The sequence below is a fragment of the Macaca fascicularis genome, chromosome 7, assembly GCF_037993035.2.
Source record: "Macaca fascicularis isolate 582-1 chromosome 7, T2T-MFA8v1.1".
Lineage (NCBI taxonomy): Eukaryota > Metazoa > Chordata > Mammalia > Primates > Cercopithecidae > Macaca > Macaca fascicularis.
In genome coordinates this window covers 34,632,827-34,656,519 of record NC_088381.1, presented here as the reverse complement: position 1 = coordinate 34,656,519, position 23,693 = coordinate 34,632,827, and the positions used below count along the sequence as shown (strand labels likewise).

The following is a 23,693-nucleotide window of genomic DNA, read 5'->3' as shown; positions in this document are numbered from 1 at the left end:
TCTACCATTTTCTCACTATTGTGTATTTTTAAAATCTTCCATAATAAGATAATCCTACTGACTTCTTTTAAAGATTGAAAAATAAAACTGAAAACTTAGGTATTTGAAAGATAGTTCCTGAAAGACATGTGCAACTGAGAAGGATTGAATTATAAAAAGCAAGGGAAGAGCTTGTAACCAAATTTTAATGACGTGATTCCATGTTTTCAAACTCCCACATATTATAATGACATCAGAAATAATAACAACAGCAGATGCTGTGGCAGCAACAGTTCATATTTATATAATATACACCATAAGGTCGGGACTTTTCTAAGAATTTTGTATTAATTATCTCACTGTTATTATTTCTACTTAATCCGTGAGAAAACTGAGGCTAACTCACTTGGCTGCTGTACTAGCAAGTAGAGGAACTAGGATTTGAACCCAGAGAGGATGACTCTGTACTGCATTAATTCAACAGATTTTCATAGAGCAATTACCATGTTCTAGGCCCTGGGGCAGAGGTGGAGAATTAAAGAGCAAAACGTCTTGCCAGCATGGACCCTTCTATTCCAATGGGAGGAAACAGACAAAATCCAACAAGTTTAATACAAAATGTGTGTATTTTAGGGAGGGTGGTAAGTGATGGGGAGAAAAATAAATTAGGAAAGAGTAGAGAGTGACGAGTGATCAGAAAGGCCTTACTAACAGTGACACTGAACAGGCACCTGAAGGAGGTAGGGTAGGGAATTTCAAGCAAGAGAGACCTCAGGTTCAAAGGCCCTGTAGCAGGGGCTTGCTTGGTGGGTTCAAGGATCAGGATGGAAGCCTGTATGGCTGGAGCCGAGGCGACAGACAAAGGGGAGAGCAGTAAAGTCCAGGCCAGGAAGGTCAGAGCGTGTGACGCTTCTAAGTACAGTTGGGCTTTTATCTAAAGATCACACAGGCTGCTGTGTCGATTACAGGCAGCAGGAGTTTAAGCAGAAAGGTAAGAAGACCTATTAGGAGGCTTTTCTAAGACCTAAGAGATGGAGGCCATGGCTTAGACTAGGGCTGTGTGTGAGAAGAAGTCAGATTTGGAATATATCTGGAGAGTAGAGCTGACAGAATTTTCATTAATAGCCTATGCTCTAAACCACTGTGCCACTCTTAAAATATTTATTCACATTTATAATTGAAATTAAAAATGAAGACATTCTCTCTTTCTGTTAAATTAATCAAAGAACGTTTTATCTGCTGCAAGACAATGAGCCCAAAGGAGACCATCTGTCTGCAAGGAGGCTGGGTGGTGGGGAGGGCAGGAGTCTTGGCTCAGGACGGAGAGTGACTGACTGGTTCTGGTTTTGGCACTGAATCCTGCATCCCAGGAAACCCCTGAGTCCCAAGCAATCTGGGACGGTTAGTCACCCCGCTCAGACACGGGGTTCACATCCCACCTCTTTCACTCTTCACTGTGGAACTTGATACAAATTGTTTAAGGCCTCAATCCTCAGTTTCCCCATCTCTAAGTGGAGATAATAATCTACTTGCTGAGCTGTTCTGAGAGTCTTAGAGGTCCTAGATATGAACGTGCTTTGTGAACTGTGAGACACCAAGAATTAAAGCACAAGAATTGTGCTTTAATAACACGTTACATAGGACCTCTGGATCAGAGGTACTCAGGACCCTGGACCGCCTTGCTTCCTCTGCAGGAGGGAAGTCAGGAAGCCTCTTTCCTGCTGGGAGCCTGAGGAAGAGGACGGAGGGCAAAACGGGGAGGGCCACAATGCGGCCAATCCTGGAGAACAGTGGTCTGGCCTCTGGAGCATCCCTCACAACCTCCAGGACTCCCAAGGCTCCCACAGAGTTTCCTGAGGCCCCACAGTCAGGGAGTTGAGGGCTCCCCATGGAGGAAGGGGCTGCTGTGTGCAGGGCTTTGGGACACAGAGGGGCACACTAGACTAGGGAGTCAGCGGCAGGCAGTAGGACTTCCTCACTGGACCCTACGCCTGGAATCCATGCTACTTCTAGGAGACCACGGAAAGGCTTAAATCTCTTCTGAAAATCACATGCAGAAAAAAAGAATATAATCGAGCTTGTCATTAGTACAACTACAAAACAATTTATTTTAATCGATACTTTCAGGGGTGGGGAGAGGTCCACGAAGGCAAAAGTGTCGAAAGCTACTAGAAACATAAGGTAGCCCTGGAGGGAGACAGAGTCCAACTGGCTTGGGCAGCATCTTCATCCACACAGAGTTCTATGGATTCATGTTCAGTTTGCCTGGGGCCCTCTTTTCACTAATCCAGAGACAGCATCTCTTGAATAAGAGGTACTCCATTTCCAGCAACAAGAAAGAGATTGGAGCATGGTTGGTTGCTTACCTATCTGTCTGTCTGTCTAACATCTATCTATTTATTTTTATACAGACTTAGACAGTCAACACAGTTTAAGTGTGACCAGGACTACCATTGCTTCTCTGTATGAGCTGTGATTAGTAAACATGTTGTCACAGAGAACTTAAATTCTGAGTTTGAGAACTGATGTACCACATCTTTTTTCTGAGTGATGTTTGCTGGGTTGAGTAATTCTGTTCACCCCAATGCATTCATTTATTAAGAAGTCTTTGGAAAATGACCTAAGATTAAACTAATATGGTCTTTTGTAGGTTATATCCTTGAAACTTTCATAAAAGTGTGCACCAACAAGTTATCCCAAGTCTTTATCAATGATTTTCAAACTGTGACACTGTGTTCTGAAAACCCCCTCCCAGCCCTGACACACACACACACACACACACATATACACAAACACAATTTCTCTTCAGAGACCCCTTAGGGACTGCTTTGGGGGTGTGTTTTTAAGGTGATATTACAAGCAGAATGAAGCTCCTGATCTCCCTCCCTTTCTTTATTTATAGCAATTCCAGTTCACTTGTGGCTATCACATAAGGTCTCATTTGAACGATAGGTTCTGTGGCTCAATAAACCATTCTCTCTAACTGGAAGTTGTATTTTTTTCCCATGACGATATTATTGAACATCAACATACCTTAAAGTAAGACGCGCGTGTGTGTGTGTCTGTGTGTGTAAGCAATTTAAAGGAAATAATAATTTATATCATAAGGATAAAATTTTACATAAGACATTTTTATGTGGAGTATCCTGTTTAACAGCTGAATATTGACTGGTTGTTACTGGTTAGAAAAGCCCTGCAACCTTTGACATGCTCTGAGATCTCAACTGGTTAAAGAATCAGAGAAACTATATTTTTGGCATTAAGATAAATGCTCCTATCAAGTTTTTCAATTGATGAGGGGGAGGGAAGGAGGAATGTTACAATTGTAGCTCTTAAAGCAACTATTTAAAAAAGGGATGAGTTGGCTCTATCTAGTTGACTTCAGATACGGATAATTCAACCATATAAACATTGTCTTGGAAAATAACTCCACAAAGGTAAATCCACTTACTTGTAAACGGGGGTGGGTTGGGGAGAGAATTTGAGTGTGAACACCTGGAACAAAAGCACTTTTTTCCATTGAAAAATATCTTCCTGGGGTTGATTTCTATAATGGTACATTTCCTCTTTGTAAATCCTAGTCATCAGTCATCAAGTTGTGTTTAATGAGCACCTGGGTAGATCATAGATTCCACAGTTCATCCTCAAAACTCAAATTTTGAGTTGCCCCTTGCTCTAGGAATTATAGTCCACCCCCAAGGCTTGTTCCTGGTTTGTTTGGCACCTTTTTTCCTGGCTGAACTTGAATCAAGTTGCAAGATTTCAGTGTCTTCTCTTATTCTCCTCCCCACCTTTCCTCGACTCCAAGGTCTCCCAACCTCAGCGTTATTGACATTTGGGGCCAAATAATTATTTGTTCTGAGGGTTGCCTTTGCATTGTAGGATGTTTGGTAGCATCCCTGGCCTCTAGCCGTTAGAGGCCATTAGCATCCCCTTCCCAGTTGTGATAACCAAAAAGTCTCCAAATGTTGCCACATTTCCCTTTAGAAGTAGGGAGGGAGGAAAACCATTGCTGTAATCCATGAGGATCCCAAGACTCTGGAATCCTGCCAGGAATTACCTTGCCACTACTGGACATGGTCAAAGAAACTTTAGACCTGTGTGATTTACCCAAGTCAATGTTCTCAACCCTTGCTGCATTTTAGAATCACCTGAGATGTTTACAAAGGACCAACTGGGCACTAGTATTTTTTCAAAAGTTCCCCCAGGAAATTCAAATTTGTAGACACAATAGACAACCTCTGAACTAAACGTACTTAATAATCTTAATACTTATAAAAACCAGCCAACCAACCAACAATGACCCAACAATTTTATTTCAAATAGGAAATATCCAGGTAGCTTCAAAGCAGGAAAAAAATCCCATATGTCCATAGACTGTAGAAAATAAGTCATCAGAAACATTTCACATTTGCTTTCTGTTGTTCTGTATCAGCACAAAGCAATTGGGAAACCAAATGCCCTTGGGAATGCTGGGCTTTTTGACAGTTTGAATGAAGGGGCATCCCTTGATATAGAGCATCCCCTGGTACTTGTAACTCATAGGCAGTGTTTTGTCAAAAGTAACATCTATTAGAGAACTTCAAGGGGAAAAGACTGAGCCAGAGGAAATCCCCTGAATGTAATGTTTGGTGCTGGCAGGAAGGAAGATCAAGACTTAGCAAGACCAGAGGTAGCTTAGGAAGGGAGGACTTCTGATAATGTTTTTCAAGCAAATGAAAGTTATGATTACATTGCTACCACTTTCCTTCATCTGTACTCAGTAAGTGTGGGAATAGACCCAGGCAATGAGGGTCTTTGTATCTTAAGATTGAGGAACATTATATCTAGAGGTGTATATATTCTAGAAGCTGCCAATTCCACTTTGGCCAGCCAGGAAGATTTGACAAAGATTCTCAGCCAGCTCCTGATCTTCTGAAAGGTAGAGGAATGCATTAGATAATGTTGAACCTTCCATGTGCTCTTGGACAACTCAGCTTATCTTCCCTAAGATTTTGTTTCTTTATCTGAAAAATGGCCAATGTGGCATTTGCCTCAGATAGTCATTATGAGGATTAAATTAGAAAATGTGTGTGAAAGTGCCTTGTGAATTGTTAAGCCCAATAAGGTAATATTATCTTTTTGGAGACCTCCTACTCTGAAGATTCAGCTAGACCAGGATCCAGTGGCTTTCAGTTTTGGCTTCTAGGGCATGTGTAAAATAACGGACAAGCACAGTTGTTGATACAACTTGTCAAATGTCTGTTCTCAAGTGGGCAATTAGGAAAATACATTTGAGCTAAAAAGACAGAGTGATGTATTTTTCATGACTGAGGTTACAATTGTATTTTAGGTTATTATATACTAAAGACCAGGAAATTAATTGGTGTCCTCTAAAATGCAGGAGAGCAAAAGATTAATCTGATAAATGGTTTCCATTAAAAATTCCATTTGGCTTCTCAAATTCATCTTGTCTCCTGCAGTTTCTGAATGCCACAATGTCCTCCCCTTGTGCCTTCCAGCTGCATTCTCTTGTTCCCTACATCACTAGGTTTGGAGAATATGAGTTTTTATACAAATCCAGTAGCACAGCGTAACTAGAAGCTTAACCCATTAGCTCCCTAATTCATGAATATGTTGACTGAAACCATGGTTTTGTCTTTCAATTTAGGGTTTGGTTGATACTCAGAATGTAATCTTTGTCGATATTGAAGAAAAGGGTTTTAGTGACAGCATTTCATACAGATAGTGCAGCTGAGACCACCCAAATGAGACTATCATCAAGATGTGAAGTTATTAGTGCTTACCTAGGAAGAATTCCCATCAAGGATGAAATAAACAGGGCAGGAGAGAAGGCTGTTTCAGGGGACGGTCAGTGTTATCCTGGGGGGGTGTGGGTGGGGGACACTGGTAGAGAAGTTGTCAGTGATTCCAAACTTTTACTCAGATGTTTTTCCAATTAGGTGTCCCATATGGCTAGCAGACAAAACTGGGTTGATTCCACTTCAGGCTTAAAAAACACAGACACTTAGATGCCATCTTTCTGAAGAGAATCCCAAACTGATTGCAAATCCAGAACTGAGTATGCCACTACATGATGACACTGAGTTCATATTTCTCTGGTTTGTCCTCAGATTGTTCAGCCTTAAAGACTGAGTCAGGCTCTGGATGGTGGATTTCAATGACAAGAACATAGATGAGGCCTCCAATGACAGCACCAACCAAAGGGCCCACTACAGGAATCCACCAGAAGTTGTTTCCAGCTCTGAAATCAAACAAGAAATTAGTGATACATTTCTTGGCCTTCCTCCTGGTATTACTGTCTAGTTTTTCACTCACTTGTTAGTCTTTCTCATGCTCATGGTTCCCTCTTAACTCAGCAAGATCTAAGTATAAGGAGGAGTCACTGCAGCATGGCAACTGTCATCCTCGACTTTCCACTACACCTGATTTCAGATGATCTATTTCCTTGTCCTACTAATATTTGTGAGATATTACGTCTTATTTATTTTCCTTTTAGAAAACATAGTGCCTGAGCCCATGGTTAGGATTGAGGGCCCCTAAGAAAGTTCAGGTCAATTACTCAGGAAGTGCCTTTCCCTCATCCTGAAATAATGATGCCTGTGGATTACGAGTAGAATGTGGAGAGACTCCTGGGCATAACTCGTATATGAGGACAATCAAACTAATCAATCAGGAAATGTTTTTCAATTAATGAATGAATTTTTTTAAAAATCTAAGGTGGACGTGTGAATTGCCTACTAAATATAATTTAAATCCGTACTTAGTTTTTAAGGTCATAGCTTGAAGTTACCCTCTGATAAGGTTGTCATGCCATGACGCTCTTTCTTCCAGAAATCCTCAATGTCAGTACATTACAGAAAGCTATAGTTCTGGGGAAAAGCAGGTATCTTTGTGAGTTGTCACCATCTTCTTTGGAGAGAGAAAATTCATGTAAATAATTTCTTAGAAAGGATCAGGAAAGCAAACAAAAATAAACAGTATGTTGTTTAAGGATATGTACATTTAAGGTAAAAGTATTTTTAAAAAGCAGGAGAATGGCAAACACAAAAGTTCAGGATAAATGCAGAGGGGGTGGAAGACAAGAGGAATACCCAGAGGCATTTGAGAATTTCAGTGTTCTAGTTGGATTCTAGAAGGACCCAGAGCTGTTCTTTTCATCATTATGCTTAATAACTACACATATGTTCCATGTGGCCTTTTGTGTATCTCAAACTTTGATTAGAAAGAACGATAAAGGAAATAAGCAGGAAACAAGAACCCTGTCCTAGAATCCAGGAGACTAGGTCTAATCTCAAGATTATCTAGAAGATCTTTGAGCAAATCAAACTCCCGTTCTCCACCGTGAGCTCCACTTCCTCCATCTGCATGGTCCTTTCCACCTGGAGCACCTAAGTTGTCTAAAGTCCTCCATTGCCCATGCAGGGTTGATGGAAGAGCACTGAGCCTGAGCACAGCAGCCACCAGATGTCACTCTTACTACACGGCAGTGAGGATGCTGCACTGCTGCTCTCACAGTGCCCTTCCCCAGGCCCCAAATCCGGAAGGAGGCACATGGAGGGTGGCTGCTTCTCCCATTTGGCTGTAAAGACTTGAAGTCTTCTTTAGACCTCAAAACATGAAGCGAGTATAAGCTACCTGTTGGGTCCATCATTTCCTTTTGTGGCAAATCGCTTCCTGTCATTCAGCAGATGAAGGTCTAAGATATCAGCCAGGGTACATGTCCTCCTTTCACTGGCTGGACACTTTTTCTTTTATCAGACTGGACACGTTGTGTCAGGTTCACAAGTCACAAATGGAGGTGCTCAAATGTGGTTACCTGCCTAGCCTAGTCCCATATGCACACAAATAGTGATCATTTGCACACTATGATTCGGGGGATGCTAAGAACATGTCTATGTTAACTGTCTAAAGGATCATCTTTAGAGATTCATTACTTTGGGTCAATTATTTGAAAAATTTAATAATACTCCTGAGAGCTTTCCCTGATTAAGTCATTAACATCTTAATGTGAATAAGTGGAGAGAACTTTGATGGGAAACATCTTAACATTTAAAGGAAAAACCAAGAGTCGGCCAGGGTCTGTTGACTCTTGCCCTCATCAGACCCTCTGGCACCTCCTTGTCCCTGCCATCATTCCACTGATTGCCCTTCAGGGGTACATGGGGTCCTGGGAACAAGGTAGCCTTGTTCTTTCTCTAAGACCTTAGGTGTAGGTCCAAGCTAGGATATCTACTGAGGGATTTCCCTTGGATATAGAACTCTGAGGAAATGAGACACTCTAAGAACACTTTGGAAGCCTGTTGTCCCTCAAAGGTTTTGGGGAGAACTTTTTGGTTGAGGAGTACCAGCCAACCCTGCTTTTTCCTAATGAGTTTCTGCTTCCTCACTCTCTCCTTTTTCAGTCTTATAGGATGATGTCAGATTAATTTTGCTAAACTGACATTCTAAACCTGCCAAACTTGTACCCCAAATACTTTGCTACTCCCTATAACCTACAGAATAGGGAGCAGAAAAAAAAAACCAAAATTCTCATTCCGGGAGTCCAGGTCCTCTATGATCTGACAACTGCCCTTTCCAACTTTCTTTCTGCACCCTTCCAGTTAAACTAGATCACTTGTGATTTTAACATTGTGTCTTTGGAAAAGGGTTCTCTCTGCCTGAGATATCCCCTCTGTTGCCTGTTTAAACGTATCCAAATACTATAAATGCTCCCACTTCCACTCCCATAATTCTTAAATTTGGAGCTGTAGACCTCTAAACTCCTGGAGTTAATTAGTCAAATCTCTTTAATGGCACTTGACCACTTTAACCTTGTGTAAGAGCTTCTGCAATAACCTCTTAAATAGAGTGTAAATAAAACCGTGAAGGACAGAAACTAGGTCTTATCATTCTTTAGCAGAGAGCCTTGAGTAAGAGATCAAGCAGCTGCGTGAATGAATCAATGAGTGCATAGAAGGGAAAAGATCCTGATGCTAGCTAGGGACATGGGACATTAGGTGATTCTAGCATTTTCCTCCACGTGGGTTCTCCTAACATATACCTAACACAGCAAAGAGACATTGGGCAAGATCTCCAACTGTTTCAGAACAACCACGTCTCTTGAACTTTTGAATGAATCACCAAGGAGGGCTCAAAGAGGGTGGGAGAAGAGCATGGTCTCCAAGACTGAGACTCTGGAAGGTGGAATTAAGGGAAACTCATGGGCTAATTTGGGGCTCTGGGAATAAGGAGATCCTTAGGACATATGTTTTTGATGCTCCATTGGAAGGATACAAGAGATCCACCCTCGTTGGGGACGTCTTCATGTTCTAGTTGTGATCATTCTAGGACAGGATGTCTCAACCACAGCCCTATTAACATTTTGGACTGAATAATTCTTTGTTGTGGGAGGTGTGCTCTGTGCATTGCAGGATGCTTAGCAGCATTCCTGGCCTCTACCCATTAGATGCCCATAGCATCCCCTTCCCCCAGCTCCAGCTGTGACAACCAAAAATGCCCGGGGGAACAGTTGCCCACCTCTGGTTGAGAACTGCTGTTCTAGGAAATTTATTGCATTGTCAATTTCTTGAGGACAGAGAATGTCAACTGAGTTGCTTTGCATCCTTCTACTCCTAGGAAGTGTCGGCACATAGAAGTTATTCTTTCTTTTATTCAATACCTTGTTATTGAGCCTTTCTATGAGCTACACCCTGTTCTAGGCACTGGGGATATACCAGGGGAAAGGCTGTCAAGGCTCTCGTGGCACTTACACTCTAGACGCTCTGAGTGCTATCTGTGGTGGTGATCTCAATGGCACCAGTTATTTTAACTTCTTTTTCACCCTGGTGAAAGGCAGGCCAAACTCCGATGACTCTATGTCTAGGTCATCATTTGGGAACACTCACGTCCTTTGTTCTCACAGGAAACATTAAACTAGAATTTGCTCACACATGTTTTTCCTACTTTTCTCCATGGTAGAGCCGTGTTTCCTGATGAACCAAAGTGAGCTCCTTCCCTGCAGGGAGCTGCCATGGGTGGATGAGGATGCGCCTCTGTGACTGCATGCAGAGAAAGCAGGAAGGAGTGAAGGGGCAAAGTTTGTCCTAGGAGGTAGGTACCAACAGTTGGCATATTTCCTCAGCACATTCTGAAGTAGAAAGCGTGGAGTCTTGCCATTTCTGGGGCAGAGGCTTGATCTTATGTCTGTCCTGTCAGGAAGTTCTTACTCATATCTCCAGAACCAAGTCAGCTCTCACATTTGCAGTCATGTCTTTCCCAGCTTCCCTGGCAGTTACTCATTCGTTATCTGTGTTCCTGCAGCACTTTCAGGGGCTGCCAGAGCACTTATTTTATTGCTCAAGGCGAGTGCTTTTGCTGATTTGAAATTTCCTTGCTTAGCACAGTGACTAAAGCATAGATAATGCCCAAGAAATATCTGTGGAATAAATGCAGCATAGGTTGCGTGGTTCACGAGGAAGAGCCCCGTAGTGGCATCAGAGGATGCAAATTCTAGTCCAACTTTGTCACAAAGTGAATCTGCAGACAAGTTATACAGCTAAAATGTTCACATAAAATCATATAGCAATTGAGGGATTATTATTATGTGGGACAGGTTTATCTCTATTGAATTTACCTACAGCCGCCTCTCTTTCTCTCTTTCTTGCGCGTGCGCGCGCACACACACACGCGCGCACACACACACAATCATGCCACAAAATACCAGTGCAGTGTCCCATGTTTATGACCAGAGTGTGCAGTTAACCTTGGCGCTGTCGTCTGAACTCCCCTGGATCCCCATGTCGAAGCCCCGCCCGGCTGGTAAGGTGCAGCATGACTCTGTCTCTCTCCTCCCCACCACTGTTACTTACCTGAAGACTTCAAACCCCCAGCCTGCCAAGGCAGTGAAAAGTCTGGGACTCAGGTCTCTAGCTGGGTTCATGGCACAGCCACTGTTCAGTCCCAAGGAGGAAGAAATGACAATAATCAGGAGGCCGATGACAATGGGCTCTAGGCCTCTGGGGGCTCCCAAGTTTCTGGAGTCAAAAATGGCAAAGACGATCATGAGGAGTATTGTGGTAGCCACCACCTGGAGAGGGAGAAGTTGAGCCAGGGCTTTAGCCTGCATTCTGCTCACCTGCATGCCTCACAACCGTCCCTTCTTACTATTCTACCATATTACAATTTTATTACTATTTTACTTATATTACAATATGCCTCCTAATAACTGGCATGTACTGGGTAATTGTGCCAGTCTCTCTTCTTTCCACAGCAATTCTAGAGGAGAAGCTAATATAATTCTCATTTACAGATTGGTTATCCTACACACTTAGTAGGTGGCAGTCAGGTTTGGATCCAGAGAGTTTGGCTCCAGAGACTGTTATCTTTTTTTTTTTTAAGACGGAGTCTTGCTCTGTCGCCCAGGCTGGAGTGCAGTGGCCGGATCTCAGCTCACTGCAAGCTCTGCCTCCCGGGTTTACGCCATTCTCCTGCCTCAGCCTCCTGAGTAGCTGGGATTACAGACACCCGCCACCTTGCCCGGCTAGCTTTTGTATTTTTTAGTAGAGACGGGGTTTCACCATGTTAACCAGGATGGTCTCGATCTCCTGACCTCGTGATCTGCCCGTCTCGGCCTCCCAAAGTGCTGGGAGAGACTGTTATCTTAATACCACACTCTCCTGCTAAGCTACTACTCAGCTAAGTAGAACGGCAAGCTGCAGGCTGGAAAAATGAATGAAAGTCTTGTTCAAATTGGTGAGAAAAGCAATGTGAGATATCAATAGATGAGTGTGCAAAGGAAATGAACAGAAAATTCCAAAAAGGAAAACAGAATTAGGAAACCAGTGGTAAAAACTCATTTGTAATAAAATAAATCCAAACAACATCAAATGTTAGGAAAAGGATATCGTTATTTCAGGCTTTTCTAATAGACAGGTACTATGCTTTCAAAAGGAAATTGAGCAATAATTTAGCAATATGCATTCAAAAACATAAATTTATGTATATAATTTGATGCTGCTGGATATTTGAGAATTACACCGTGGAAATGATCTAAAACGTGGAAAAATCATTTTAAAATGTCCACTTTAGCAAAATTTATAGTACTGAAAAACTGGAAGCTTTTACTCTTTTTTTAGTCTACTATACAGCCATTAAAAACTATAAACATAAAAGCTATGTAGTAATATTTAAAAATACTTATGACATTAAGTGAAAAAAAATTTGTATGTGCTTTGTGTTTTCCACAGCTGTCCCTCAGTATCTGTGAGGGATTGCTTCCAGGACTTCCTGCAAATACCAAAAATCCATGGATGTTCAAGTCCCCGATATAAAATTGTGTATTATTTGTATATAACCTATGAACATCCTACTGTATATTTTAAATCATCTCTAGATTATTATAATACCTAATGTAATGTAAATACGGTATTGTTTAGGGAATAATGACAAGAAAAAAGTCTGTACATGTCCAATACACATGCAATTTTAAAAATATTTGTGACCCATGGTTGGTTGAATCCATGGATGCAGAATACACGGGTATGTAGGGTTGACTCTACTTAAAAACACACATAAAAGAAAAATTTTAAGACAATAAACAAAAATGGTAATAGGTATTCTGAATTGGCCAATTATAGCTGGTTTCTATGTTATTTATTTCCCAAACTACTGTTTAACAGTTAAATGATAGCCATTATTTATTGAATATTTATTACATGCTAGGTACTTTATATGCTTTATCTCATTAAAACTTCATAGTAGGGGCCAGGTGCGGTGGCTCACGCCTGTAATCCCAGCATTTCGGGAGGCCGAGGCAGGCGGATCACGAGGTCAAGAGATCGACACCATCCTGGCTAACGTGGTGAAACCCCGTCTCTACTAAAAATACAAAAAATTAGCCAGGCATGGTGACGGGAGCCTGTAGTCCCAGCTACTTGGGAGGCTGAGGCAGGAGAATGGCATGAACCTGGGAGGCAGAGTTTGCAGTGAGCCGAGATCGCGCCACTGCACTCCAGCCTGGGCGACAGAGTGAGATTCCATCTCAAATAAATAAATACATAAATACATAAATAAAATAAAATAAAATAAAAACTTCATAGTAATGCTGTGAGGTAAATCCTGTTATTATTCTCAGTTTATAGGTAAGAAAACTGCAGTAGAACAAGGTTAAGACACTTGTCCAATGTCAAACTTATAAGAGGAAGAATCAGGATGGGAACCAGGCAACTGATTTTAAAGTTTAAGTTCATTATCATTTCATCTGCTTTCCAAAATAATAATGTTAAACTAATTTTTAATATTAAAAGACACATGTTCCCCCAAGAACACTCTTCTGTGGAAAGCCTTCTCCAACTCTTTCTTGCAGAGTAAAACCTCCCGCCTGTGGGCTTCCATGACATTCTAACTTTACTTCTATCACTGTCCTTGTCACTCTGCAAAAGAATATCTGTTTACTTCTTAGACTGAGCATCAGGCTCTGAACTCATTGAAGAAGAAAGAGCATAGAGCTGTATATGGCTAAGTAGGTGCCCAGTAAATAGTTATTGGGTGAATAAGTGATTGATTATTAACTAAACCAAGGAAAATGTTTGGACAATATTTAGAGCTAAGCAATTTAGTAATCTTGAGATAAGGTGACCCCAAAATATGGTCATGATGACCAAGAACTCTGTTGGGTGTTGACTGACTGATAACTGGTAATGTTTGGAACTCTCTCCAAAGCCTAAGGAATACAGAGAGCCTTCAGAGTTTGCTGATGGTTACAGCATCAGGGTTTTCTAATATTTGCTTTTTCTACTTGACTATGTACACAATAATGGACTTAGAAATCACAGACCTTAGAGAAATTGCAAACTCACTCTGAGACAAGGACACAATGAAGAAAGCTCAGGATGTGGTATGCAGGTCAACATTGATCAAGATACAGCTTTGGGAGACTGAGGCAGGCAGATTATGAGGTCAGGAGTTCGAGACCAGTCTGGCCAACATGGTGAAACCCTGTCTCTACTAAAAATACAAAAATTAGCCAGGAGTGGTGGCTCACACTGGTAATCCCAGCTACTTAGAAGGCTGAGGCAGGAGAATTGCTTGAACCTGGGAGGCAGGGGTTGCAGTGAGCTGAGATCATGCCATTGCACTCCAGCCTGGGGCAACAGGCTCAGTCTCAAAACAAACAAACAAACAAACAAACAAAATTTAGAGAACACCACCAAAATAACTAAAATTGTTGTAGCTCTTCTATACTCTCTGCTTCAAATTTCTATTATAATATGGCCCTTATACTCCAGTTTCTTATCTAATTATATATTTTTTCTTTTATTTTCTTCTTTTTTTTGCCCAGGCTGAAGTGTAGTGGTGCGAACATAGCTCACTGTAGCCTCCAGCTCCTGGGTGCAAGCTATCCTCCCACCTCAGCCTCCCAAGTAGCTGGGACTACAGGTAAGCACCACCACACCTGGCTAATTTTTGTATTTTTGGTAGAGACAGGGTTTTACCATGTTGCCCGGGCTGGTAGTGAACTCCTGGGCTCAAGTGACTTGTCCAGCTTGGCCTCCCAAAATGCAGGGATTAAGATGTGAACCACCATGCCCAGCCCTATCTAATTATATCTTATTTTGCATTGTTTCCTTGTTCAATGCTCTTCAACTAGATTCTAAATTTCTGGGCAGATACTGTTTATAATGCATTTTTCTCATATTTTTCTTTTTATCCTCATAAGTAACTTCATGAAGGCTCATATTATCCCCATTTTACAAGTGAAAAACTTGTGACCCAAAAAGTTCAGTACTTTTCTGAAGCCATGCAGGAAGTTGGAGGCAGAACAGCTATTTTAATTCAAGCATTCAGACTCTGCATCTTGGATCTTTACAACTCACATTTACTTGTCAGTCTTTCAAGCTCCAGACACAGGGTCAAGCACATAGTGAGTTTTCAATAAACGCTTGTTGCCTGTTTGATTGATTGATGAAAGTGGAAAGTAAAAAAGCTAAGGACATGAGGGCATAGTTTTTCATCCATACATTGAATGGAGATGGGCATAGATGATGAACTGGAAGATCCATTTTATACACATGCCCATTCTGATCTGCTCCACTGTATAAATCCTGATCATAGAAGCAGAACTTAGAGATACTGAAAAACATAGCCTTCCTTTCAGTGTGCTGACCAAGATGACCAGCAGCCTTCTTGGGACACAGTAAGAGAAGAAAAGTCTTTTGAGTTGACAATGTTAGTCCTGCCACAAGCTGACCAAATAGGTGTGCTATTGGTTGCACCACAGTATGCTTGGGTGCCAGAAGCTTGTTTAAATGTCAATAAGGCAGAGATACCTCTAGCCACCTTGAGAGTTTAAATAAATAAACCTATGTACACGGTGAGACGGAGAGGACTGGTGATACCTTAGGCTCAGCTACCACCCTTCACAGTCTTTGATTTGAAATAGAAATGTCTTCTCTTGTGGCCTCCACACTTAGACCACATGTTCAAAAGAGACAATAGTGAAGTGAACTCCATTCGTGCCTACAGGGGTTGAAACATTTAGTCATTCATTCTTTTCTGGATCTCAACTAATGGGAACAAGTGTATGTATTAAAGAGGAAGGAGAAAACTTTTCTGGTGGTATCAGCTTCCTGCAAAGGTAAAACGATTATCAAGAAAGCTTGGGTTATGCCCAGCAACCTCTGCCGTTGGAAATACAATCTTTCCTTTCTGAGTGGTCTCTAATTCTCCAGTGCATTTCCCTTATAAGATCATATCTTTTCACCAAAGTTAAGTCTTTGTTGAATCTACACTTACTTGATCTGCAAATGCATTCGCCAGAGATAGATACGGAGCTGGGTATGTTGCAAAAATGTGTGCTGTTGCATTTTCTCCCACGATCAGCAGTTTTCCACCAGCAAAGGACATAAGTCCATCTGTGAAAGACAAAGCTCCAGCACATTAGTGTTCTCTGGGAAGAGCTGAAGGAGGCCTATGACAAGCCTTCTGCTAAACAACCAGTCACTCAGGTTGAGCTTGGTATAGCCGTGTCATTTGTCTCTCTCTACTTCCAAGGAATGATAGTTTTAGAGATGCCCAGGTGAATCCCAGGATGGAGGGTCAAAGGAAGAAGGCCCTTGGCCTCTCTGAATGGCCCACTCCAAACTTGGACAAATTCTTCTTCAGTAGGGTCCTGGGAATGAATTCTCTTTTGGGGGAATTCTGGGACTTTTCAAGGTCAACTGAAAGCCAAAGCAGGGCTTGGTCTTGCTCTAGGAAGAATTTGTAATTCCCAGAGGGCTCTCAGTAACCCCTAATACCACTCCAGAATTTAAGGGTGTTGCAGTAGACTGAAGATGCCCTTAGAGCTAGGGGTATGGCAGCCACTGCCACAGCCAGCACTGACCCCAGGCCATTCTTGCCACAGCAATGGGCTCTGAATTTCCCGTGTGGCCTTGAATTCCCTTTTAGCCCTTTTAGACTCTAATTCTCAGAGAGACACTCTATGGGGAAAAGTCCCTTTCTATAACCTATTTCTCTTTTTCTTTTTTTTTTCCTTTTTTCTTTTTTGGAGACAGGGTTTCTCTCTGCTGCCCAGGCTGGAGTGCAATGGCGTGATCCTGGCTCACTGCAGCCTTGATCTGGGCTCAAGCAATCTTCTCACCTCAGCCTCCTGAGTAGCTGGGACTACAGATGTGAGTTACCACACCTGGCTTATTTTTAATTTTTTTTTTTTTTGAAGAGACAAGCTATCCCTATGTTGCCCAGGCTGGTCTTGAACTCCTGGGCTCAAATGATCCTCCCGCTTCTGCCTCCCAAAGTGTTGGGATTACAGGCATGAGCCACCACACACCCAGTCCTCCATGACTTCCTAAGGCCTTCAGTTTGGGAGTCATAATGTATTAAGTCTTACCTTGGGTTAGAAGGAAGGAGCTGCTTTAACAGTTGATTTCATGGGAACACCAAGGTGTTTTAGTTTGAAAGGCCTCGAGAGTCATGTAATTCAATTTTCTCATTTTCCAGAGGAGGAAACTGAGGCTAGTCAGATCAGATGACTTATTTAAGTCACACAGGTATTTACTGAACAGCTAGAACTAAAGTCTGGTCTTCTATCACCAGTACTGTGTTTTTCCCAAGGACTGTTGCAGAGTGGAAGCCCTGGCTGTTTGATAGAAGGACAATGAGGCTCCCACCCAGCCCACATCTCTGCTGTGTCTCTTCCTTCAAAGACATCATCCCGGAGTCCTTCTCTCAATACTTACTGGTCACACCTTTGCCACCAGAAGACACCTCCTTTCCCAGCCAAATCAGAGACAGCAGTGGGGAAGCCACTGGCCTATTGCTTGTTGTATGGATGTTCATGTTGTAGTGCTGGCTTGGCACAAAGACAGGCTTCCTTTAAGTTCTGCTCCCCATTTAAGATATGACCATTTTCATCAAGAGGATTCATGAATTTGCTGGAACGGTAATGTGGCCTCATTTCCTCAAATTTAGAACTTCCAGTCACTTGTAGAATGCTTCCTGTCCTTGCTTTTTCTCACCTGTGCCTACCAACTAATTCTGACTTTCAAATTATGCCCAGCTCTTCCTAATCATAAGACTCAGGGACTTTACTCACCATAGTAAATGCCAAAGAGGGTTGCGGCCCCCACAAAGGCTCCCAAGAACTGGGCTCCCACATAAAATGGCAATTTGAACCATTTCATCCGTCCAAAGAGACACATTGCAAAAGACACAGCTGGATTGATGTGGCCACCTGCAAAGAAGGGAAGATTGGAGAAGTGAGAAGGCAGGTCAAGATGAAGAATATACAGAAAACCATCTAGAGATCTCAGGTGGAATTCAGTCTTCTAGGTAGAGAACTACTGCCTGGGAGGAGAAACGGGTGTGTATGCACATGAAACAGAGAGAGTGTGTGTATCTGAGCAGGGAGAGAGGGAAGACTGATCATTTTCATGGCATCCTTGGATAACTGTTCAGAATGTTTATCTTAATGAAAAGAGAGTCAGGTATAAAAAGAAACTTGATGTGCTCAAGTGGCTCTTTATTAATAGGGTTGTATCCCTCTGTTTATAAAGCAATCACCCCAAACAGATTGATGTAGCTATTAACTTCAATATCTTTCAAAAGTCAGTATGCTTATCCAATATATGTATAGGATTTAAATCTATATCTAGCAATTTCTCAGGCCATGACCAGAGGATATAAAAACAAGCTGAAAAGAGATCTATCTTTAAGGGAAAATGACCGCGGGTTGCTGAGGGTGGGGGCATAGTTGATTTTGAGGTAGTCACAGAGTTTGAGTGGCTAGTTCTCAGTTCCTCTGCATAAACAATGCATTTCTGTCCTACACAGAAATGTAGCAACCCTTTCCTGAGCCCAAGCCAAGCTCCAGCTAGAGAAATCAGCTTCCTTGACTTGCATCCAGCCATAAAATCAAATGGAGAGTTTGCTCTGTGGTTGGTCTCTAACATCTCCAGCTGGGTTTGCTAGTAACAACAAGAGCAGCATTTATCAAATACTTGCCAGATACTATTGTAGGGGTAGTAGGTGCATTTGATCCTCTTAAGAACCCAATGAGATGGGTACTACTCCAGTTAATAGATCAGAAAACTGAGGCATGGATGGAAAGGAAGTTTCTTAAGGCTACATGGTCAGTAAGTGGAAGAACCAGGATTCAAATTCAGGTTTATCTGAATTCTAGAGCCTATGTTCTCTGCTATACCACTTCCAGACCATCGTCACCGTGTTTATAAAGGCTTCTCTGCTTTTGTGGGCAGAAAAATAAATAAAGATTTTTAAAAATTGTCTAAGCATATAGGCTCACTTCCTAGTGAAAACAGATGTTCATTTGAGGAAGACCGATGACATTTTGTGTGGAGGGGGAATCAGAGACACCACATTGAGATGTGGACTTTCAGGCTGTGGACTTAGTTGTAAACAAAGGAGAGACGATGGTGGTGACGATGATGCTGCTGATCCTACACAGAACCAAAAGGTGCACTTGTTTCTAGAAGCCTCTACCACTCCCTGTGGAGAAAGCTATGCTTTTTCCAAGTCTACAGGGCAAAGTGGACTTGCAGTGGGTGGGGGGATTCTGGCTGCTGGCTAACCACAAGGGTCCTTTCTTCACCTGCCCCTGCCACTCAGTGGCTACTGTGAGTGACAAAATGCCAGTGTATTGAAGCACAGATGATTTCCTAAAGCATTATAAACACTTCAACTGTTGAGTTTTCCTTTTCAACCCAGGAGAGCCACAATTCTGGAGACTAGCAGTACACCTTACCAGGGAAGGCTAGAAACAGGGGTTAGGAGGGAGGAGGGGACACACAGGGCAGTGGGGAGTTCCTCTTCTCCCAGAAGCTTGCTGCGGAGTAGCTGCCTCCAGCTGCCTGGCAGTAGCCATTGTGAAAGGAAAAGGGGCAGGGGCTAGGCGCAGTGGCTCATGCCTGTAATACCAGCACTTTGGGAGGCCGAAGTGGTTGTATCACGAGGTCAGGAGTTTGAGACCAGCCTGCCCAACGTGGTGAAACCCCGTCTCTACTGAAAATAGAAAAAATTAGGTGGGTGTGGTGGCAGGTGCCTGTATTCCCAACTACTCAGGAGGCTGAGATGGGAGAATTGCTTGAACCCAGAGGTGAAGGTTGCAGTGAGCCAAGATGGTGACACTGCACTCCAGCCTGGGCAACAAGAGCGAAATTCTGTCTCAAAAAAAAAAAAAAAAAAATTAGCTGGGCATGGTGGCTCGCACCTGTAATCCCAGCTACTCAGGAGACAGAGGCAGGAGAATTGCTTGAACCCAGGAGATGGAAGTTGCAGTGAGCAGAGATTGTGCCACCGCACTCCAACCTGGGTGACCAAAAAAAAAAAAAAAAAAAAAAAAAAAAAAATAGAACAAGGGGGCCATAAGGGATCACCTCCAATCCAACTCCCTTGAGTTTCGTCTATTTCTTTGTTTAACAATTTCCTCTTCCAAAATAAAATTTCCCATAAGTATGTTTCTGCTTGTTAGCTCCTTCTAAGCATCCTGAGCCTGGAACTATTATTTACCTTGGACCTCACATGATGCAAGGCATTTAGTAGGTGTTCAATATAAAAGCTGAAGAAATAGGCTGGGCGTGGTGGCTCACGCTTGTAATCTCAGCACTTTGGGATGCCAAGGAGAGCGGATTACGAGGTCAAGAAATCAAGATCATCCTGGCCAGCATAGTGAAACCTTGTCTCTAATGAAAATACAAAAATTAACTGGGCTTGGTGGCACACACCTGTAGTCCCAGCTACTTGGAAGGCTGAGGCAGAAGAATAGCTTGAACCTGGGAGGCAGAGGTTGCAATGCTCTGAGATTGTGCCACTGCACTCCAGCCTGGTGACAGAGTGAGACTCCATTAAAAAAAAAAAAAAAAAGGTTGAAGAAATGATCAGAGGCCTTATTTAGATAGCTCAGACTACAGAGATCTACAGAGGAAAAAAAGTTGCTTGGGGATCAAAAAGGGTATGTCTGGAAGGGTGCTTTGCAAAGCAATGAGGAAAAGGGCTGGAAAGGAGGCAGAAAGGTTCAGAAAGAGAGGTGGACAAGTGGCACCCTGATGCCTCTGGTTAGAGGCCAAGTGGCTGCTAGAAACTTCTCCCTGTAGAGATGAGTGGTCACCCCAGCTTATCACAAGGACAAGGCAGAGCAGTGTATTGGAAAGAACATGAGAACTAGAGTCAGTGCACTCAACTCTTGGCTTTGCCAAGCTTGCCGGGACAATCAAATTATTCACATAAAGGGCCTGCGGGCACAGCTGGAGCCCACAGGGCACAAGGTGAAAGTCTTAGGTGAGCAGAGGGAACCCCTTCAATGTTCTATTCTATGCAAATCCTCTCCTTCTCACCACCCATACACAATCCTGTGATCAAGATAACCCTATATTTTATTTGTTGTGAAAACAAGGCTATTTGCTTTTTCAATGAGTTTATTTTAGTCATAAAATGCTACATCAAGAGCAATTACCATTAGCCTAAATGCTTTGTGCAGGATGCTACATAATTAGGGTATTATGACCTCTGATTGACTGGATTTGACTGGAACATTCCCAGGGGAGCAGGATGCTGTACTTCTTTACAATAAGGTGATGTTTTATATTTAAAAGGCAAATATCTGCTGACCTCACTAGTCGGCGACCACAAAATGGGATCCCATTTATATTTATGCCCAGTATAAATTGGTTACTTTTGGAATTTTCAAGCAGATCTTACAAACCAGTATGTGCCCACAAACCAGTATGTTAGCTGCAGCGACAATGAGAAAGTCACCTCACACACACAATCCTCTCCTATTCCTGCATCTGCTGAAGCTGATACTGATGCTGTTGTCCACACAGATGTCATGATGGGCCAGTGTGTTGTGCTGCATGTTCCCAAAATGTTCCCAAAGCCACCAGTTCTCAAGGAGCCTGAACTGTGCTAGATTCCAGAGATAGAATGGTAAGGACTGCCTTTCCAAGCCAATGTTACCATTTTCCAGCCAGTCTCAGACACCACTCTATTTGTATTTTAGGGTCTCATAGTTGCTCATAAACATTTTGGTCAGGTCCTGACTCTCACCCAGAAGCACAGCTTCTGCTGAAAGAAGTCCCATCAGTTTTGGCCCTTACTCTTCTAACTATAGGGACTCAACCCCAGTTTAGGGGCTATAGAAGACTTCACACCATTTCTTCACTCCTTCTTCCTGCTGGTTCTTTCCCTTTTTCCCTCCTACAGTGACTGCAGAAATCCCCAGGTATATCAATGGACACAAACAGATATGGATTGCAGTGGTGACAGGTGTTAACAACAGTCGTAGGGTCTGGGGCCAACTAATTCTAAGTATCTACTTGATGTTCAGTTCAGGGTGTTACGCAGGCCAAATACTCCAAAACCATGTCTCTACCTAAAAAACGGCTGAAAATATGGCTACATCTACATTTCCTGGTGAACGCAGTGGGAGCTTATAGGGGAAGCAGTTAAGCCTTGGCATATTTAGGGCAGTCCCCTGGTTTTTCTTGTGCCCTTCTTGGAGTTTGCCTTGAGGTAAGCAGTACAGTGCTGGGATCACAGCAAAAGCTGGACAAGAGTTTGAATGAAGACACTGTGCATGCTAGCAAATCCCATATATAGGAGTCTGGGAGGTCAAGGCTACAGTGAGCTGTAATCCCACCACCACAGTTCAGTCTGGGCAACAGAGTGGGACTCTGTCATAACCTGGACCGCCTTTAGATCTGAGTCTGGCTGTGATATGGAAAGGGTGCTAGCCCATCAATGGCCATTCCGGGTGCACAGCCCAAGGAGCTCCCAGGGAGTCTAAGCAATTGTTCTTCAGTGCTACAAAGGTAGTGTTTGGTACCAGGCCAGTCAGCTTAACTGCAGGATCCTCTGCCCAACTAACCTGCTTGTAATGCCGTTCTCATAATAGAGCATTGGAAATGCTGTGTAAGAATGGGAATGTGTTGGCTGGGTGTGGTGGCTCATCCCTGTAATCCTAGCACTTTGGGAGGCTGAGGCAAGTGGATCACTTGAGTCCAGGAGTTCAAGACCAGCCTGGGCAACATGGCAAGACATGGTCTTTACAAAAAATACAAAAATTAGCTGGCTGTAGTGGCTCGTGCCTGTAGTCCTAGCTACTCGGAAGACTGAGGTGGCCGAAGGTAGAATTGCTTGAGCCTGGGAGGTCAAGGCTGCAGTGAGCTGTAATCCCACCACCACACTTCAGCCTGGGCAACAGAATGAGACTCTGTCTTAAAAAACAAAAAATAGGCAGAGTGCAGTGGCTTACACTTGTAATCCCAGCGCTCTGGGAGGCTGAGGCAGGTGGATCACCTGAGGTCAGGAGTTCGAGACCAGCATGGCCAACATGGTGAAACCCTGTCTCTACTAAAAATACAAAATAATTAGCCAGGTGTGGTGGTGCATGCCTGTAATCCCAGCTACTCGGGAGGCTGAGGCAGGAGAATCGCTTGAATCCGGGAGGTGTAGGTTGCAGTGAGCCAAGATTGAGCCATTGTGTTCCAGCCTGAGGGAAAAAAGCGAGACTCTTTCTAAAACAAAACAAAACAAACAAACAAACAAACAAACAAAAAATGAGGATGTGTGCTTCACTGTCACACAGATCATGTGAACCTGGGACAAATCTTCGCTCTGCCTCTTTACCAGCCGCAGGGCTTCCAGTTATTTACTGACTCCCTCTCAGTAGGGATTTCTCTGTATAATGGAGATAGTAATACCCGCCTCAGAGTGCTGTTGTAAAGGAGAGGGAGATAAAGGCAGTCTGGCATTTAGCAGAGTGCTCAGCATGCATAGTTTCTCAGTTCACTTTCTTCTCTTATCACCAAGTCTTGACTCAATGCTCTTAGGACCCACACCAGGCTGCTGAAAGATTCTGAGTGTCTTTGGTAACCAGATCATTTCCACAGTCACTTCTAAGTCCCTAGACTGCATTAAATTATCATCATTTCATTTTGTTTCTGAGAACCATGTGAATGGCTTCTAATCAGTTTACTCCTCAGGGCAGGATTAGACTAAGACCTTATAGATCAGATCTGCATGTCCATGAAAGCACCATCCATTTTGCAAGAGACCCAGACTCTTCCTGTTTGCTATAGATAAAGGTCCAGGACTTGCCTCTGTTGGAGTGACCTTCACTGAGCTATTCACAGGGTATCTGGGAGTTGGATTCCAAATGTGGGCTAGAGCAAGTAAAAAATCCTGTTGACTGGTGGAGAATAAGATGCAGCAGCCAG

At 42.9% G+C, this 23,693-nt stretch overlaps 1 protein-coding gene across 2 annotated transcripts in view; it reads right to left on the bottom strand.

Moving 5' to 3' along the window:
- Window positions 1-4,276: 4,276 nt before the first annotated feature.
- AQP9 (aquaporin 9) overlaps window positions 4,277-23,693 on the bottom strand; it is a 48,494-nt gene continuing 29,077 nt past the window's right edge. Inside the window, exons 3-6 of one of the 2 annotated variants that reach the window (XM_005559648.5) lie at window positions 17,555-17,692; window positions 15,754-15,872; window positions 10,830-11,047; window positions 4,277-6,223 (exon numbers count right to left, since the gene is read on the bottom strand). In XM_005559648.5, coding sequence (XP_005559705.1) covers window positions 6,049-6,223; window positions 10,830-11,047; window positions 15,754-15,872; window positions 17,555-17,692 — 650 coding nt within the window. In that variant the 3' untranslated portion in view covers window positions 4,277-6,048. The remainder of the gene's footprint in view (window positions 6,224-10,829; window positions 11,048-15,753; window positions 15,873-17,554; window positions 17,693-23,693) is intronic. The other variant, XM_045395522.3, reaches the window with a different exon arrangement.